Below are 20,509 nucleotides of genomic sequence, written 5' to 3'. Positions count from 1 at the left end.
GGGAATAAAGCAGGCTGCAGAAGTTTCATGAGCAAAACAATTTGCTATTGTTACAGCCTTTGATGAAAACATTCAGATCATTCAGATGCCCTACTTAATAAAAGCTGAAATATGAAACACTTCAGAAAGCAGCTTTTCACATTATAAGTAACTTATGTGGCTGATTTATTCACATACATAGAGAAAGATATCTCCCACACAATAAATATACGTATAATCTTTATTGTCATTGTACTTAAATACAACGAATAACGGACCCTTTTTGTAGGTGAGTGCCAAAATTATCTTTCCCTCCCCCCCCAAATATATTTTAGATTTCAGAATTGATCTTCATAATTCTTTCCTTGTGCAATTTACTTATTTGAAAAGCAAGGTAGCTTATATAGTGGAACAACTCTAGTTGGTGGTTGTTTTGTCCAGCTGCTATTATGAAACTAGAGTTATCTAATTTATGAAATCGTCACACCATGCAGTCGATATATCATCTATCTGTACCATTTCATCTTGATTGCAACAGCTTTTAATGACTGCATGTGACATTTCAAGTGAATAGGCTTGGATTGTACCAGATTTATCACTATTAGGAAACCACAGCAAGGCAATTCTTATTTTAAAAAATTTCCACGTGATCCTATTTTGATCACCTGCTTTAACTGGCTTACAAAGTCCAATTTTGTTGTCAAGGTTCTCTGAATGGAGACAATTCCTCAAGAAACACAGGGTTAGTGCTCAAAGCATCTTTCATCTTTATGAGACAAGCCTTGAGTGTGGGAATAGTATAGTCTATTAAGTAACCTTAAGATTGATAACAGGAAAAGTGCCCAGGAAACTTTAGTTTTCCAGTTAATGTTTATCATTGTTTATAGGTTCCTATAAAGACAAAAGTAATGCACAAAAGACAAGTCTTCTATTTGTACACATTTGTATACATTAGATCAGTATTTCTCAACCTTGGCAATTTGAAGAAGTGTGGACTTCAACTCCCAGAATTCCCTGGATTGAAGATACGAAGTCTACACATTTTCAAGATGCAGATCCATATTATTAATCCAGATTTTTTTTTTTCTTGGAAGAAAGAAAACACTCACCACCTGCCCACACCTTCATACTACATCTACACAATCAGATGCGGGAGAAAAAAAGAGTCAACAGGACGTTGCATCTAGGACAGGGGTGTAAAACATGCAATGACACATTATTGTCACGTGAAGCATCACAACTTTTTCCCTTCACTAAACCGGGAATGGGCATGGTTAGCATGTGACGCATTAGGCCCACAAGTTTGACACCCCTGATCTAGGAGAAGTCACGTTATTAAAATAGAAAATAGTGAAGCTTTACATGCAGTTCTTATAGAGCCGAGGTGGGGCAGTGGTTAAATGCAGCACTGCAGGCTACTTCAGCTGACTGCAGTTCTGCTGTTCAAATCTCACCGGCTCAAGGTTGACTCAGCCTTCCATCCTTCCGAGGTGGGTAAATGAGGACCTGGATTGTTGGGGGCAATATGCTGACTCTGTAAACCGCTTAGAGAGGACTGAAAGCTCTATGAAGCAGTATATAAGTCTAACTGCTATTGCTATAGTTCTTAAAGAGTAATAAAAATTTCACAAACTGACAATAAGCAGTAATATGACTGCTTGGCTAAAATTATTCATTGGAAATTGCCAGAGGTTTGGATTTGAATGTAGTAAAAATTACTTGGGCCATCAAGGTGAGAAGATTTTGGAAAATGAGTGGGTTAAGATCTTATGGGACTTTTAAGATCCAAACACATAGGCATAATTGTAGAGCAGTCACTGGAAAGAAGAAAATCTGGTTCATTGACCTTGCTATTCTGGGTGATGCTAGGATTGAGGATTGGAAATAGGAAAAAAAATGAAATATTAAGACAAAAACCTGGATTGAAACTACCTCTGTTCTTAAAACACCATTTTAATAATTCTTAGATCTTTGAATCATTTTAGTCACACAATCTTAGTCTATGAATCTAACTATATATTACTCATAATAATATATTATTAAATAATATAATATTAAATTGCTATTGTGCCAAATTCCCAGCAACTCATATAAACAGCTCTTCCTTTAAGCATGACTGCCAGCTTTCCAGTGTTGTGCTATGGCAGCAATTTCAAAAGGCAAATTCTTCCAAATAAGCCAGGTATGTAAGCAAGATATAAATGCATTTTCAACAGAGGTGGAAGCATGTATGAGAGATTTAAGAAAGCACTTACAAATCAGAACTGGTAACTTTGAATGCGTAGCCCAGATGCTAAATCAACATTTGCTATCTTTCTGATTGTAACCATTTAACTCACACAAAGTACAAGCTTTCCCAATGTATTTATTTTATGACTTTCAAAGTATGATTTTTATATAATTGCAAAATAATAGTCCTTTCTGCTTCAAACTTCCTTTACTATTTACAAAACGTCATTCTGAAGGCATCACTAGATCTAAGAAGACAAAACGTTTCAGGTGTAAGTATAATCCTAGTAGCCAAACTTTGACTTAGAAGTAAGATCATCCCAATAAAAATCTTTACAGTAGAAAAATCATTTTTTAAAAACCACTACATAGTTTATAGTCAAATTCCAGAATATGCCCAATATTTCAAACAGTTTATAGAAGAAAAGTAAAAAGAACCAAATAATATACTATACACTGTGATCATGAGATCTGCTTTTGGGAGATTTCTAGGCAACCAGAAAGCTTTGATTACACTGGTACCTGCACTGCAAAGAAGCTATGAATTAGCTTATATCATCTGGAGTACAGGATTAGATCCCATTGTACAACTATTCATGGAACAGCTGGGGAAACAACATACAGGATTCTTCCACATTAAGATGATGATTAGAATGGACCAGATCATGTTGAAATATTGAGCTTTAATTTGAAATCTGTATATACAATCTGTAAATATAATTCTGTCCCCAAATGAATAAGATTGTACATTGGTTGAAAAATAATACGGCCATTTCTGTAAACACGGAATAAAGCAATTCAGCGGGAAAATTGTCTGCTGTCGGATTTTTTCTTGTTAATATGCTTGAAGATTTTGGATTTCTGAACATTCTTTGCCTTCTGGTAGCCAAAGCCGCCTCCTCCGCCTCTTTTTTGCAGTCTCTTTCCATGGCTACTGTTTACATCTGAAGAGTATGTTAAGGAACATAGGCTCCAAAAAAAAAAAAAAAAAAAAAAAAAGTGCACTGGATAAAAGCTAAGAGTTTAAAAAACATGTCACCAGAAGTGGAAGGTGCTCTTAATTTCTACAATAAATTTGCAATTCATTCCTACCTATAGATAGACTTGGCTGCTTAGTATTGGTCTTAGTTTTCCCACTGGTTTTCCTACAGACAGCTCAGTTAATTTTGGTACCATCATTAAATGTCGAAATGAACTTCTAGAGCGTGGGTGTCAAACTTGATTGTGTCACATGACATATCATGATGCATTGGTGTTTTTTGCCTTTGTGGAGCCAGGGTGGGTGTGGCCTGCATGTGACGCATCTGGCCCACAGGCCGCCAGTTTGACAGGCCTGTCAAACACAAGTCACAAGTCTTTCACTTAAGCACAACATTAGTTTGCTGGCAACACATTAGTGGTTCAAAAGAGGACAAAGAAGTAGTTGATTCAAGACCAGCTTTCCTTAACTATGGAACTTTCCAGATACATTGGATTTTTGCTCCCATCATTGACTGTCAGCTTATATCAAAGGTTATTAGATGTCTAAGCAGCCCCTGCCCACAACAGGTACAAAAATACAGTAGTTAACATGTAAGATCTCTACAATAACAGCAGTGAAGCATCACAACAAATGATATTATCTTTATGACACAAATGAGTAAGTGTGCATCTAAAGCTTGTTTTTCCTCACATCTAACCGGGATAGGGAAAAAATCTTATAGTTTACTAGTACCTCACTAACTTTTAAATGATTTATTAACATCAACAATTGCTACCAACCCGCTCAAGCAAGCACATTATTGAGTGAGGGGAAAAAATGGAAACAGAGAGAACGAGGGAGGAAAAGTAATTTAACTTGTAGTGAAAGGATACTGAGATCTACAAATGGCGGGACCTTAAAGCCAAAGGACAAAGCAACCTTGATCAAATCCAAGTTATGGACATTGTAGATCTGCTTCAAAGAGTGGGAATCATAAGCTCTTATATAGGCTTTGTATGCTTCTTGGGCTGATTTGTGGAGGAAGTAGTTCTTCTCAATCAATTTTTCCAGCTGAAAATTTATAAATAAAGAGGCATAAAGAACTGTATTTTTTACTTCATAGTCATGAACAATTTATACGAAGGTAACATTTACCCAAACAGAAAAACATGCATGTTTGCATTGCACTCCACTCTAAAATTCATGGTACCGAAACATATCTTGTGTTTTTATGGATATAGAATAATATTTTTGTTATACCAAGATCATAGTTAGGAAAAGACCACTCCTCAACCATTAAGTACTTGATTTGCATGCGAGCAACTTCCAGATAGATGAGGCTGGAGAAATTCTTGCCTAAAATGAGGCTGGAGAAATTCTTGCCTAAAATTCTGCAGAACACTCTTAAGCCATCACAGATAATTGCAACCATCTTACTATAAAGCAACTTACTTTAGTTCCTTGAATTTAAACATTCTCATCTCAATCTTTCACACTTACTAAAACAATCACAATTTATTGCCACAACTTGATTCTTCTCCATGAGTACATGCAACATCTTAGAAGTGGACTTTTTAAAAATATAATTAGAATTGGCCTTGCTCTCATTTTTTTCCCATCTATCCCTCCTATACCAATCTGCATCCCCGAGAATTGTTCTAAAAAAAAAAAAAAAATCACAAATCCAAATGCTTATACATACATTCATGTTTAAGGCTCAGTTCTTACAACCAGAGGACATAATTTGGGTATCTTGTGTCAAAGCTGCACAGATGGCAATTTTAGAAAATAAGTCAATTCTTATTCATTCTTAACAAGAAATTTCATACTGCCCGATTTAATCAGATGTTTGGATCTGTACTATTACATTTCACAAGAATAGCAAAATAAAACCACTACAAATATTTTGTTGTTTTTGGCATCATTGAACTGCTTCTGAATATTTTATTAGCTATACAAATGAAAAAAAGCATGTTTTTAAAATATTCATAGTATAGTCTATATTTACCTGAGATTGAATGTCAGAAATTTTAGACCAAGAAAATTCAAATTCACTTAATGGCACCTAAAAATATAAAGATAAGTTCTCAACAAAAATTCTATATAGTGAATGTAATATCTACACAAGATATTAAGAATATAATACATTTTACCACATCTAAACTTAGATCATCTAAACATTGGCTGGATGTATACATGTCGCTAAACTAGATTTTTTAAACTCCTAATCTATTGAAAATCTAATGGCTTCCTTCGGGCAGGAAATTTAACAACAACAACAACAACAATTTTAAAATAAATAAATGTGATGTGGTATGTTCTATGTGTGAACCCAATCACTCTGATTTATAGGTTCATATGTAAAGCATTAGACATTTGCAAAAAACTTCATGTTTTAATACAAAGTGCACAACCAAACTGGATCAATATTGTGCTTGTACAAAGATCACTCCCCCTGCAATTCTCATTCTCCTATTCTAGCCAATTTAGAGTACCATAAAGAAGTTATATAGCAAATGTTTTATACGGTCGACCAAGTTCTACCAGAAAATGTTTCAGAAAAAAACTCAGTTTTAAACATCCACTAAGGACAGCTATTTTAGCAACCGTGGCCATTTTTGATTGTACATCCAATCCATCACTGGACAATTATGGCAATTCTTCCAGGACCACTGTGCCATTCCCATATTTTAATGTCCCTGCAAACTGTCTTAGAATGAGAAAACACGCTTACATGAATGTCTGCAGCTCATTCTCAACAAGTGAAGCACTAATTTCCCTCCCCAGTACTATTGTCCCATTTAGGGTACTGAATAGAGGGAGGGTTCTGTTTTAAAAAAGACAGAAGATGGCCATTTGGTGTTATAGATAGCAAGTCCTCTTTGTCCTAGGTACTAGCAACCATATGAAACCTGAATTCACAACCACAGCATCCAATTAGTACGACTTCTTATTCTAAGGTAATTTGGATTAAAACTGCTCCATTCTTTTATATTCCATATTACACAGTTCTGCTATTCCAGCTGCCTTGAACTTCTAGTGAAGTTATATTATTAAATATTAAACATGAAGAGACTCATATTAGTAGGGGAGGGGGGGGGGGAGACTAATCCCTGCAGCTACCAGTACAATGCTACAGTACTCCATAGAAACTTACCCTGGCTTGCTTGAGGTAACGCAGGAATCCCAGTTCTTCTGGCCTTAAAATGAGCAGGGCATGTCCCCTTCCATTGATTCCACGGGCTGTTCTCCCAACACGATGAATATATTCCTTTTATTAGTGGGAAGTAATAAGAGTATAAACTAACATTTTGGTTTCATGTTGATAATCATGAAAGCATAGCACGGAAGATCATGCCAATTTATCAAGTCCCCTATTTGTATTTAATATACTTTATAAATTGCATACTAATAAAGCAAACAGCCTGGAGGTTTTAAATCAGCAGACTCATTTTGATGGTATTATTTTTGATTGGCAGCATTTGTTTCAACAATAGCTAAATTCAGGAGTTGGCTAAGGCACTCTAGCATCCTAGAACCTATCACTAATATGAGTTCATTATCTTGTTTTCCTTAAAGACAGTGCCACTTACCCACATAGCTGACTATCCAGGCACCCAACTGCAATGGCTCAATCCTTGGAGCAGTGGTGGGATATGACCGGTACACCCCAGTACGGGCGTACCGGTGCCTGCTGGGAGCACCAGGTACCGTTCCGATATGATGCGCCAGAGGGCCCATCCGCTCTGCTTACCTCTATTTGAGCCAATTGGGGCATTCGCACACGGAGCCTGTGCGACGCTCCACCGAGCAGCTGGAGCGTCGCGGGTGGTGGGTACGCATGTGCACGTGGTGGACACCTGGCCCCGTTGCAGCGTACTGGTTGCAACGGGATTCAGAACCCACCACTGCCTTGGACCAACACTGAAGCCATTTACAAAGCTAAAACAGTGTGTCCAAGATACAAATGGGATACGCAAGTAATAAATAAAATAAATAAAAATAGGAACATGTTAAATTCAGCTTTGCTGGAATTAATTAAAAATAAACTATCCCAGACTACTCTAATTTCCAATTTTAATATCACACGTAAAAGTTGCATTAATGCATATTTAAAGTATATGGCTTTTGAGAATATGCAATACCTTTGGGTCATCTGGTGGGTCATATTGAACTATCCAGTCAACCTCTGGAATGTCCAGCCCGCGAGCAGCGACATCTGTGCATAAGAGTATTCCAGAATCCGCATTGCAGAACTGGAAAAATGTGGTTGTGCGTTTAGTCTGTTTCTGTTTGCCCTAGGAAAAAAAGACATGCAAGATAAGGAAGTGGTAAGCAACTGAAAAAAAAAAACCCTAAAACTGCCATACCAACCAATGGCAACAGGAAAAGGTTGCTAATGAGATTTACTGGTTGAGTAAGACAACAAACTCCCATTGTTCTGTTGTGGTAATTTTGTGCTTTGGTTTGTTTTAAAGTGGGAGGGGAATCAACCCAAAATGTCCAAGCTCTTGTCTGAGAAAAGGGCAAAACCACATTTTACACACCTCTAAGGTATATTAGCAGTCTTTCTTTTACCATATTTGTAATTCCTTCCACAGAGGTAATAAAAATGGCTTAGAGTTCATTTATGAAACTAAAAAAGTGCAAACAAAAATAATTTTTTTCTTTTTATGCTAATACGTATGGAATCAATGGATGTTTCCATTCTTCTACACATGGTGCAGTAGAAGCAAATGTCATATACCAACTGGAGCCACTTAAACTAGTTTGCTGACAGCAAACACTATTCTAACAAACAACTTCAACCTTGCTGACAGAACCCTGTTTTTCAGATAAGCACTTTAAAGACAGCTTTAAGAGAAAGATGCTCTAAATGGCATTTAAAGGTTAATTTATGACTCCGCTGCTGAAATCTTGCTGAGAATCTGACACTGTTGTTATGCACCCCAACCTTCATAAAGGCCACTTGCTATTTGCAATAACCTCAAAGCAGCCTGCATTATTCAAGCTTGAAAGACAGTTTGAGACACCCAACTAAGGCACAAAAGTGGATCTTCACTGCAACACAGGAGCAGAAGAAAAGCCTCTGGATTTATAATGCCCTAAAACTCTCATAAATCTAAGAACACAAATCAGTCAACATTGACACTTAGCTGGTCAGAAATAAAATTGGCAAATTAGTTGACCGTCAGATGGTTCAAGTGCTTATAAAGTTACTACAACGAAAGGGCTGGAGGTCACAAAGGTTTTCTGGAGAAGAAACAGTCCAGTGGTGGGATTCAAATAATTTAATAACCGGTTCTCTGCCCTAATGACCATCTGGGTAGGTGGGGCTTGGTGGTCATGTGACTGGGTGGGCGTGGCCAACTCAAGATCACTCAGGTCGATGGACACTTCGCCTTAGCTGTTACAATGTAATAAGGGTTAACCGGAGAGGCAGTTTCTGTAAGCAGGTCAATAAAGATTAGGCTAGAAACAACACCAGAATGTTTCCTTCCTACCTTACTTACAGGATTAGCCCCTGTAAAGTGGAAAAAAACAAAAGGAGATTTCTTCCAACAATCGGTTCTCTGAACTTCTTAGAAAGTTACCAACTGGTTCTCCCAAATACGTGCGAACTGGCTGAATCCCACCACTGAAACAATCCCTTCCATCCCAAAGAAACTTTTTCGGGAGGCAACTGGACTTTGTTGTATTTTGTTTTTGTTTTGAAGAAGTTTTGCTTTTCATCCAAGAAGCTTCTTCAGCTCTGACAGGACACTGGAATACAAATCGTTCCATTCCCCACTGACCTGCCAGAGCTGAAGAAGCTTCTTGGATGAGAAGTGAAACGTCTTCAAAAGATAAAAAAAAAGACACCCCCCCCCCTCCCAGTTGCCCCCTGAAAAAGCACTTTTGAGACAACCATGACCTGGCTGACTGAGAATATCTACAGAGTCCCTTCCATCAGAAGACGGGGCTTTTGATTCAATGGAAGATATTTATTTCAGTTACCCTCCTCAGCTATGCAGTAGCCTGAAAATCTGTTCTGGAAAATGGGGAAAACACAGCACCAAGCATCATATACGAAATTAGCAAATAAAAGGTATCCTGGTGGGGTGGAAAACTCTGAATCCAATCCAATGTAAGAGAAGCATTTTAGAAATGAGAAGCTCTGGATTATAATCCAGATGCTGAATTACTCTAATATACAGTATAGCATGCAAAAGTCTTAAAACACCATTAGATTTGTTGTTGTAGCAAAGTTTTACTGACCACATCTGTAATTATTTTTCGATCTTGAATATCACATATCTTGAATATCCAGTTGTTTGTTGATTTCCCTCTGAGAGTGACCTTGCTGATGTAAAAGTATGATTTTATGTCTGTCAAATTCTGTAATCTCTGGCATTTTGACTGGAACGATGCGATTGAAAGTTGGTCTTATTAGCAAACTTCCAATGAATTACACTAGTATAACATACACAAGTAGTGTATGTAATGGCCAAGCAGGTCTTGCACAAAACTGGTGTATTTTTTTTTATGCACAGCAGTCACTTTGGCATGAAATAGTAGGATGCACAAGCTGTTAAAGGATGACATTATGGAGGGTTCCCCATTTCGGTTTATACCGGGTGTTTGCTGTTGTTCAGCTGTATGAGGAAGTCACATTACATACAGGTAGTCCTCGACATACAATCACAATTGAGCCAGAATTTATGTTGCTAAGTGAAAAATTGGTTATGTGAGTTTCGTCTCCTTTGACGGCTTTTCTTGCCACATTTGTGAAGCGAATCAGTGCAGTTGTTAAGTGAATCTGGCTTCCCCATTGACTTTGCTTGTCAGAAGGTTACAAAAGTGGATAAAATGACCCCGGGACGCTGCAACCGTCATCAATAATGTGAACCAGTTGTCAAGCATCTGAATGTAAATCACGGGACCATGGACATGCTGCAATGGTCGTAAATCACTTTTTTCACTGCTGTTGTAACTTTGAATAGTTGTAAGTCAAGGACTACCTGTACTTATCACTTTGGCCTATGGAAGCTTTGATCCCCCCCCCCCCCCGTTTTTGAATACTGCATACAAATTTCCTGTATTTTCTGGTTGTATTCTGATAAGGAGACTGAGACATCTCAGTCTTCCCAAGATCATGAAACAGACTCCTCATCTTGATAAAACTTCTTTTATTTATGTTAAAGTGAATTTCTCTCCAGCAAAGTATTGGCAAACAGTCTTCCTTCACTACAGACCTTTATCAGGCTTGGAGAACTGCCAGGCCGATATCTTCCATGCCACACTGTAGCAGCAATTACTGGCAAGAAGTCAGGAACAGATCTTCACCCTAATGAGTTGAACTAATTGTCTCCTGCAAACTCCCCTCCCCTTTCGCTCCTCTTTCTTTTTCTATGGGAGGGGCCATTCACCATCCACCTGTGCCTTCACTCCCGTGTCGGCCCTTGTTCCTTAACTGTTCCCTTCTGGCAGCTCTGTGCATGGTCACACCAGGAACAGGCTCCAGTTGTTCTTCTGCCCTACTGATCTCCAACTCCGAAGGCAGGTGATAACTATAAGACAGCCCTGGACCCATCTCTGCCTCCAACTCATCATTAGAGGCTTCCCCAGACTCCAGGACTGGCCCATGTTCCTCCCCAACCTCCTCACGGTCTGAGTCTGCCACCAGACTCAGCTGGCCACTGGCAACATCATCATTAAATATATGGTCATTATACATTTGCTCCAACAAATCTAACAGCGGCCTAAGACTTTTGCACAGTATTGTAGGTGTGCGTACATCAATTCATTCATATTGCGAATACTTACATGAATAGCCAATACCGGCAGATCAATGTAGTTAAGAAGTTCATAGTGGTACTTCACGGACATACAGGAAGAGAAGAACACCATTAACTTCTTCTTCCGATTCTTCTTTAGGAAAGTGAACAGCAGGAGGAATCTCTTTTCTGAAGGGCATATTACATATCCCTGTAGTTGTTTGAAAAGTATTATTTTTAAAATATATGACTTCCCAAACTGCGAATTTCTAATGGCTTCAAAATAAAGATGCAAGTATACGTTTTAATTTAACTACCTGTACAATAGGCAATAATTTATTAATGAAGGAATGTGAAAATCCAGAAATGTAAGTATGTAGTCAGCAGTTATCTATCAAGCCCGATAAGGAATTCATGAACATTTTTAAAGAGAAATTAATAGAATGTGAAGAGCTAGAGTTAGGGGAGAAAATATCCTTGTGCTTGGATACAAATCTCTAAATGGGAAAGAAAGGGCCAAGGAAGAAAATTCCAAAGAAAGAATAGAATTAAATGTCAGAATTACTATTGAATTCAATGTTAAGAGCAATATGGTTTGCCAAGATATCTGTGCTTAAATTACCTGCTCAAGACCTTCTACAGTTGCTGTCTCTTTGTTGTCATCAACCCCAACATACAATGGCTCCTTTTTTAGAGAAATCCTTGCCAGATCTTCAACTTTACGGGTTTGTGTAGCAGAGAACAGCATGGTTTGCCTACGCTCTGGCAGGGAAAGGGATGAAATTAAACATACTGTGACAAGGTAACAAATTAGAACAATCCAGCTGATTATACGCCTTAGAATCCCTTTAAAAAAATAGTGCCTTACAAGCTTTTACAATAAAAAATAAAAGAAACAAAATGGCAGTGTTATACATACACACCATATTTTCCCGAAAATAAAACAGGGTCTTATTTTCTTTTGACCTCCAAAATAAGCGCTTGGCCTTATTTTCAGGGAGGCTGTATTACTTTTGAGGAGCAGGAGGTGGCAAGCATGGTCATCTCATGGCTTCTGCTGTGTTGCAAGATTTTCAGAGAAGGCTTATTTTTGTGGGAGGGCTTATTTTAGCGCATGCACTCAAAAGCCCGATTGGGCTTATTATCTGGGGAAGGTCTTATTTTCAGGTAAACAGGGTATATCCAAATCTTCCAAATCTTTATAAATGTGTTTTTTTTCAAGCCACCCTAATTTTTTTCAAGCTATCCTAAATTTGGATCATCCTCAATTTTTTCAAGTTATCCTAAATTGGGAGTAATTTCCACTGAATGGAGAAGGATTTTCTTTAGTAAATATGAATATAGCACTGTAAAAGGTATTAATCAACCAAACATTTAAGATCTACATAGCTTGTAGAGTGCTTAAAGGGAATTGTAGGCATTAGTACAGCAGACACAAAAAATAGGATTTACAAAAGTGGAAACAGGACTACTGCATAAATTTTTAAGTATCACAGAATACAGACAGCATAAATATCTGACTTACTTGGTAGAAGCTTTATGATCTGTTTCATTTCTTCTTCAAACCCAACTTCTAGAATTCTATCAGCTTCATCAATTATCAGACACTGCAGGTTCTTATACAAAAATCCTGGAGTATTCTGAAACACATCCAACAATGGTGTCAACCACACACATGGACAAAAGAGAGGAAGTGCATGATGCAATACTATCTGTTTTACCTGCAAATGGTCCAGAAGCCTGCCTGGAGTTGCGACAATGATGTTTATGCCATTTCCAAGTTTTTGTACCTCAACTGATCTATTACTGCCCCCCATTATCAAGCCATAGGTGTGAACATGATGCATCATCAGTTCTTTGAGAACACCGTAAGTCTGCATGGCAAGTTCTCGAGTTGGTGAGAGGATGAGGACACCAGTTCCTAAAACGAAGAAGGGAAATAAGAGATGTCTAGAGAGTTTCTAATCGATAATGACAAACCTATCTTGTTTCCTGTCTATCATCTTAGTGTAATTAAACAATCTAAACTCTTGGCAGCAAAAAAAAAAAAAAAAAACTGTACAAAAAATACAGGTAGTCCTCAATTTACAGCAGTTCATTTAGTGTCCATTTGATGACATTGAAAAATGTGACTTAGGGCCATTTTTCATGCACATGACCATTGCAGTACCCCCATGGCCATGTGATTCACATTTGGGTGCTTGACAACTGGTTCATATTTGTGATGGTTAAAGTGCCCTAGGGTCATGTGATCACCCCCTTTGCAACCTTCTGACAAGCAAAAACAATGGTGAAGCCGGATTCACGTAACAACAGTGTTACTAATTTAACAACTTCAGTTAACAAACGTGGCAAGAAAACTTGTAAAATGGGGCAAAATTCACTTAACAATATAAATTTTGGGCTCAATTGGGGTCGTACTTTGGGGACTATCTATAATATAACCCCATAATGATTTTAAAACCAGCTAGCAACAGATGATGCCATACACCAAATGTCCTTCAAGAGAGTTCCATTGTCAACTAATTCTGGAAAGCAGACAATGCCGGCACCAATTGAACCTCCAATGGGAGGCCACTCCAGGCTACACCAACTATGGAAAATCAACTCTCCTTTGATTCAGCCCAGCTAATTGGTCAGAGTGGCCAGTTGGTAATTCTACAAGATACACTTTATTCAAAGAAAATTAGGAGAGATGGGCTTCTGGGTGATAACTTGCTGACACAACAAGAGAGAATTACGTACACTTTGCCTCTCATATTGCCACAGAGTTGGCCCAAACCTGGGCATATTAGCTGTGCTTAGTCAGATTTAGTCTTCATTGCCCTCCATTTGTATACCAGGCATTGCTTCTGCCACTTCACCTCCCATCTTCCATTAACCAAGGGATCACCCAGACTGGCCAAACAGTCAGGAGCAATTTTGTCAGGGGCCTGAGACACTGCTTCTTGCCAGTGATGGATCAAACGCCAAATTCAACCTCTACTCATGTCAGGGAAATACCTAGGAAAATCATTTGGATCCATAAAATGCCTAAGATGGGTCAAATGAATGAGTCAAGCCCTGCAGAGGAGAAGGGCCCAGTCAACTGCATTTGGACCAAGAAGCGACCTGACCGTGACATAGAAAATACAATAATACTGTATTCTCAAACATCCCAATTGCTATCTCCCCAGAGATAGAAACAAGTTTTAACATGGGCCTACCTACAAATTTGGAGCTCAGAATTCCCTGCTCTGCCTCTCAGGAACAGTGCTAAGAGATCAATATCACCTTTCCTCTCTCAGTTCCGGCAGGTTTCGAAGAGGGTAATACTTCTGCCCTCACTCAGTCAATGAAAGTAATACACATCAGGCCTCTCTGCTCATTTTAGACAGCAGATGCCACCAAGATGGGGCAACCAAATTAGAGAAGTCAATTGCCATCCAATTAGAGACCTCTTTCCCCCCTGGAAGTGACTACTTGGCCCTTCTACACCACATTTATCTTTAAGATTTCAAATGAAATTTCAAGGAAAAAAAAATCTCACCATTTCTAGGCATAAATTTTAACTTGTAGATAAGTTCTATGGCTGGAATGAGAAATGCAAGAGTTTTGCCACTGCCAGTTTTTGCAGCTGCTAAAATATCTCTGCCATGTAGAATTACGAAAAGAAAAGAGAAAAAAAGGAATGTGTAAGTGATTTGGAAATTAACATTTTTTATTTAAAAAGTAGCATCCGTCATATGAATTTAAAATTAAGTAATGCTTAATAAATAAGGCTTATTAACTGAATACTATAACTCCCAAGACAACAATTGTAATCACTAGTTTTCTGCCTGTCAATCATCTGTGACAGAAATTCATTTCTTTTGCCCTTCTCTTTAAAAATGACATTTCTTACCTGCCTTCCAAAAGCGGTTTAATACTTTTATGCTGAATTTCTGTCATGTGTGTAAATCCCATGTCTGCTATCCCTTTCAACGTGTTCTCACTGACAAGATCATTAAGAGACTCAAAGGAAGTATCCTCAAAAGCACCTGAAGAGACAAGCAATGTCAGCTTTATTTAATTGCTCCTAATCAATCACTCTGGATAAAAAGAAGTTAGTTGTATTAAAATACAACAGAGTTTAAGTATGCCTAGTTTAAAACAATTGAGAGCCAATGTGGTGTAGTGGTTAAGACATCAGACTGGAAACCATGAGTTCAATTCCCACCTTAACCATGAAAGAGCATCCGAGTGACTATGGGCCAGTGACTCTTTCTCGGTTCTACCCATCTCATAGGGTGGTTGTTGCAGGGAAAATAGGAGCAGAAAGGTTTGTTTGATATCTTTACCACCTTGGCTTATTTGTAAATAAATAAACTTATAAATTTACAAACAAACAAACATCAAGCAGGAAGATAAACATGGAAGGAAATATTAGGTCATCAAACCACTTAAGGCTGAGCCAAATTTAGCCAATCTATTTTGGAAAATGTGTACTGCTTAGATTTTTTTTTTCACCAATGCATTCCCATATACATCACATTCCTCAATAAAATCACCATAGTTTTTTCAATAAATATTCCTACATTTATTTAAATCATCCTTGAAATCCATTGAGTTCATATTTATTTGTTTAGGTTACAGCCCATCATCTATCACAAGAAAGTACTCAAAGTTGTTAATCACTACATTTTTTCTTAATGTTAATATTCTAAACAGTACGAAAGGATGTTCTTAGTACAAGTTTTATGTTACCCACAAGCCAGTGAACTAACATTTAAAATGAATAAATATTTAACCAAGACCAAAGGCTTCGCCTCTAAGCTCAATAAAAATAAAGAGATTCCAGGTTCAGTATCCTGCATACCATCTATTTCTAAATTCCACTGTGTTTGAAAAGACTTATTTCATGCATTTATGATGTAATGGGGATATGTCAACATACAAAATCTGAGAAACAGAATTCAGAAAACTCACCTGTTAAACCCAGAGGCAAGACAGGTCCATCAGCATCATCGGACGCTTCTTCTTCAGTCAGACCCTCAGCATTTTCTTCTTCTTTGAGATTCCCAGGTAAAGCCCCTTGTGTTTTAAGATCTTCTTCCTCATTTTTTGCCTTTTTACCACCTGCATACATATCACAAAACCAATTTTCATTATCAATAATTATCTGAAGATGAAGCAGTAATCTCTTGGTAAACTAGCAAGATTTATCTCTCTTGCCATGTACATGTATACATCCAAAATAGTCTGTGTTGTTTCTCCGCGTCATATACAGTAATATATGCATAATTCTGGTACATGCATAATTCTGTATGTATGTTTGTATTTATTAATCTTGTCATGTTTATATTTGTATTAAGAGGTGGAGACTCTTCGAGAGCTGTATGCAATGTAATTTCATTTTAATGTATGACGATTAGTGTACATTCAAAGTGACAATAAAGTTATTCTATTCTATTCTATGCTATACTATTCTCTCCATTGAAAGTGAAACCCACTCAAAATGTAGATTTTTAATTTTTTTATAGACATAAAAGTTTTGTTTCCTTATACCACTACCATATAACCCTCTAAGCAGCCATGAAATAAACAAGTAAACACTGTACAACCTAAAGCCTCCATTCTGGAAGTGGAAAAGAATGGAATTGAAAAAACAAGATGATAGCAGTTTGAAAGGAACTTAAGTTTTGTGTTGTTGAATCCAATCAGATCAAATGTCCATTTTATGAAACATTTCACCAGCTAGAAATGGAAGGACAAGAAAAATGAGAGATTCTTTCACATAAGCTTACAGATTCCATTTTATTTAGGAAAGCTAATATAGCTGTTCCTTATGAATGATCTACTTCAACCTATTGTAGAGCTGAGGGCATACACTCAGCATAGCATTTGTTTCATTACTATTGAATATCAGTATGCATTATTACTGTGAAAGAGCTCTAATGGATCTAATCCAGTGTTTTGTGACCCACAGTGGCAACCAGATTCTGATATGAAAGGAATACAGGTAGTCCTCGACTTACAACAGTTCATTTAGTGACCAAAGTTATAATGGCACTAAAAAAAGTTACTTAAGACTGGTTTTTACACTTACAGTCGCTGCAGCATCCCCTTGGTCACATGATCAAAATCCCAATGGTTGGCAACCGGCTCATATTTATGATGGTTAAAGAGTCATGTGATCAGGTTTTGCAACCTTCTGACAAGCAGGGCCAATAGGAAAGTCAGATCCACTTAACAACTGTGCTACTGACTTAACAAATGCAATGATTCACTTAACAACAGTGGCAAGAAAAGTCGTAAAATGGGACAAACTCACGTAACCAATGTTTAGCAACAAAAATTAGAGGTTCAATTGTGGTCATAATCTGAGGATTACTTATAGTCCCTTTTCATTATCACATCCTAGCAACCAATATTTAAGGGCTGCTGTTCATGATCCAGCAGGCAGCAGTATTAGCATCCAGTAATAGTGTGATACTCCATGAATCTATCCAGTTGTCTTTTAAAGCCAACCTAATGGGTTGCCATTACAACTCTTGCCTGCAAATTTCACTATACCTATGCAGTATCAAACAAAAGTCTTTCTTTCTGCTGGTCTTAAATTTCCCTGCTTTCCATTACAGTGGATGATATTGAACATCAATCGAGTATCATCAGAAAAGAAGAAATCATTTTTTGTCTTCAATGCCATGAATGATTAACTATACCTGAATTATGTCTTCCTGTACCTACTAAGCTAAACAGCATCAACTGTTATAGCTTTTGTGTTTGGTACGTTCATGTGTATGTATTATAATTTTAAAATAAAATACATTAATAAAAAGACTACAGCAATGCTATCACGGGGAGAACAAAAACCAAGACAATAAAATAACACTCATTTAAAAAGAAGCAAAAATAAGAGTTATCATACCATTTTCTGCACAATTTTCAATTTTCCTTTTCTTTTTCTTCTTCTTCTTCATCCCAGGTTGTCTACCGTCAGGTTCCTCAGCTTTTGTTACATCAGGTAAGTCCCCCTCTGTCATTTTGTGGTCTTTCATTGCTGTTTCTGAAATGTTGGAAACTTCTGAGACATTCTCCACTGCATTTTCTAATGGCATAAACAAAAAGGTCAATTGTTGCTGCGCTCAGCGTTAAGTGCCAAAAATGTATCTGGAAATCTCATTCAGGCAACAAGGATCAATGAATATACTACACACAGTTTACATAAGAATATCAATTAAACCTTTGTATTCTATCATACTTGCTAAAGCATTTATTGAATTGAATATTATTACCACTTCAGTTTGGGCCACTAAAAAAGACCTTGCTGGATCACACCCTTGTCTCATCTGATCCAGCAGGCTATTCTCACAATGGCCAGTCAAGCTGCTGGATAGCACCATATCTCATGGTAGTAAATTCTTAGGTTAGTAATATACGTATAAAAATATACCCTTTGTTGATCACGATTCTTTTAGGATTCCATTTCATTGGGTCATCTCCGGTTTTAACATTTTGGGAAGAGGAAAACAGCTTCTCTTTGTCCACTTTACCCACATAATCCATAATTTTGTACATGTCACTCATTCGTCTCTTGCGTAGACTAAAAAGCCCTAATATTGCAACCTTTCTTCACAAGGAAGCTGCCCCAGGTTCAACCCAATTCAAATGTAGGAAATGAGCAGGCTAATCCCCAGGATGGGGCAAATGTGTCATGTCATCAGTCTGAAGTCACTGCACTCCTATAACAGACCCCAGTCTAGCCCCTGGTGAATTCCACGGACACTTATGTAGTGCAAATTTGGCTTATTTTATTTAGTTAGTTAGTTAGTCAAACATGCAAAAGACAACAGGTATAAGTATAAACATAAATATGAACACAGCAAATGGGTATGAATAAATGAAGACAGTAGGCACTTTGGTGCAGTTATGCACGCCCCTTACAGACCTCTTAAGTGTTGGGGTGAGGTCAAAAGATTAAAGTCTAAGATTAAAATTATGGGGTTTGGGGATATAACAACAGAGTCAGGTAGTGCCAGGCATTGACCACTCTGTAACTGCGACTACCCTCAGTAGATCAGATTTTTGTGCCTAGATGGCATGAAGACCCAGATTGTTTGGGGCCAATATGCTGACTCTGTAAACTGCTTAGAGAGGGCTGTAAAGCGGTACATAAGTCTAAGTGCTACTGGTACGTCATAAACTTTTAGTAATTTGAACTGAACTCCTGTATCAAAACTCCATCATCCATGCCTGAGCTGGCCTTCCTTTCCCAAGTAAAATTATCCACAAGGTTTCTTTATCTCATGTAAACATACCATCCCTTCCCCCATCCAGGCAACGTCTTTGCAAACGATCGATAGGGTGGGTTTGCATCTACACCGGTAGCGTTTCATGTCAAACGTTGCTGAGAAGCACACTTAACCCAAGCTGGCTAATTCTGATATTATGACTAACCCGCAATCCGGGAGCTCCTTCCTTATGATTCTTGACAAATGTATCTTTTCATGTCTTTTTATGTACACTGAGAGCATATGCACCAAAGACTTGTGTGTCCAATCACACTTGGCCAATAAAGAATTCTATTCTATTCTATTCTTTCTGTGTAAGAGGCAGTCGAGTCTTCCCTGAAAAAAACATGCCATTTCAATCATGCCACCGGCTTCCTACCCGGGGATGGGGAAGACTGGGACTAAATGGAAAGAAAGAGACGGTACCCAGCGTTTCTCCCGCAGGCGATGCTCCCGCGGCCAGGCTTGGATCGGCGGCTCCTTGCTGGGCCAAATTGCGCTGACGGATCTTGCGGTTGCGCTTTTCCAGTTTCTTGCGCAGAAGCCGCATCGGAAGCTTCCCGGTATTCGCCGCCATCCTTCCGCAAGAGCGAAGACCGAAGAGGACACGTGCGCCAGAGGAAGGAAGGAAGGAAAAAAAGAGGACGTAATCGGAAATGACAGCCGGAGATGTTCCAACACGGCCTCACGGCCAAAGCCTCCCGTGTAGCGTCTCCTAGAGGCTTGGAGGTATGATTGATCCTCTCTTTGCAATGTGTTTTCAAACACATATTTCGGAAGGCGCGGTGTTTAAATCAAGTATAAAATATAAGCATGGTGCAAAATGCAATGGGCTTGTAAAGGGCGTTTGTATGAACAAATTCCCTGTGTCTCCATCCAAGATATCTGCCTGTTTGCCTGCCTGCCTGCCTGTGAAAATATGTTTGGAGCCCAAGTGAGGTTGGGCAAAGAAACTTCTCTATAAACAAAGATGCATGTATATTTCTATTTTGTTTAATTTCTAGAATAAATGTTTAAATAAACAAACAAATAAATGTTTCTAAGATAAATGTTTCAAAAGTTGAAGTTAAACCAAAGGATTTCCAACAGATCATCCTGTTACATTTTAGGCTACTTTTTTTTTGCCTCTCCTAACTCTGTTTCTATTAATTCCCTACTAATTTTGAACATATTTTCCTGTGCCCCACAGATATAGTCTGCTGTTTATAACTTCCCACTGGCTGTATAATCCACAGTTCTCCCTGGTAAATTGAGGAGGAGGAATTAATTTCTTTAATAGAGAGATTTTCCTTTTAGTTTATTTTTGTCTATCACACTGTCAGCCAGATGTT

The 20,509-nt window shown here is 38.0% G+C and overlaps 1 protein-coding gene across 1 annotated transcript; it reads right to left on the bottom strand.

Annotated features, from left to right (window-relative positions):
- Window positions 1-2,324: 2,324 nt before the first annotated feature.
- On the bottom strand, window positions 2,325-19,810 carry DDX18 (DEAD-box helicase 18). The gene is made up of 14 exons (XM_032220485.1): window positions 19,605-19,810; window positions 17,816-17,995; window positions 15,874-16,023; window positions 14,810-14,945; window positions 14,456-14,556; window positions 12,648-12,847; window positions 12,452-12,566; window positions 11,549-11,688; window positions 10,976-11,137; window positions 7,315-7,467; window positions 6,327-6,440; window positions 5,178-5,234; window positions 4,063-4,240; window positions 2,325-3,152 (listed from the first exon to the last, which is right to left on the bottom strand). Exons 1-14 carry the CDS (start codon window positions 19,753-19,755, stop codon window positions 3,007-3,009), a joined length of 1,983 nt encoding a protein of 660 aa, XP_032076376.1. The 5' UTR covers window positions 19,756-19,810; the 3' UTR covers window positions 2,325-3,006.
- Between the last annotated feature and the right edge of the window lie 699 nt (window positions 19,811-20,509).

The sequence above is a fragment of the Thamnophis elegans genome, chromosome 1, assembly GCF_009769535.1.
Source record: "Thamnophis elegans isolate rThaEle1 chromosome 1, rThaEle1.pri, whole genome shotgun sequence".
Taxonomy (NCBI): Eukaryota; Metazoa; Chordata; class Lepidosauria; order Squamata; family Colubridae; genus Thamnophis; species Thamnophis elegans.
This window is presented reverse-complemented; position numbering and strand designations above follow the sequence as displayed.

Coding starts and splice junctions, on each gene's coding strand:
- DDX18 (XM_032220485.1), bottom strand. CDS start 19,755: ATGGCGGCGAATACCGGGAAGCTTCCGATGCGGCTTCTGCGCAAGAAA. Junction 12,848..14,455: donor AAAATTTATGCCTAGAAATG/GTGAGATTTTTT, acceptor TCTTCGTTTTAG/GAACTGGTGTCCTCATCCTC. Junction 11,689..12,451: donor GATCATAAAGCTTCTACCAA/GTAAGTCAGATA, acceptor TTTCCCTGCCAG/AGCGTAGGCAAACCATGCTG.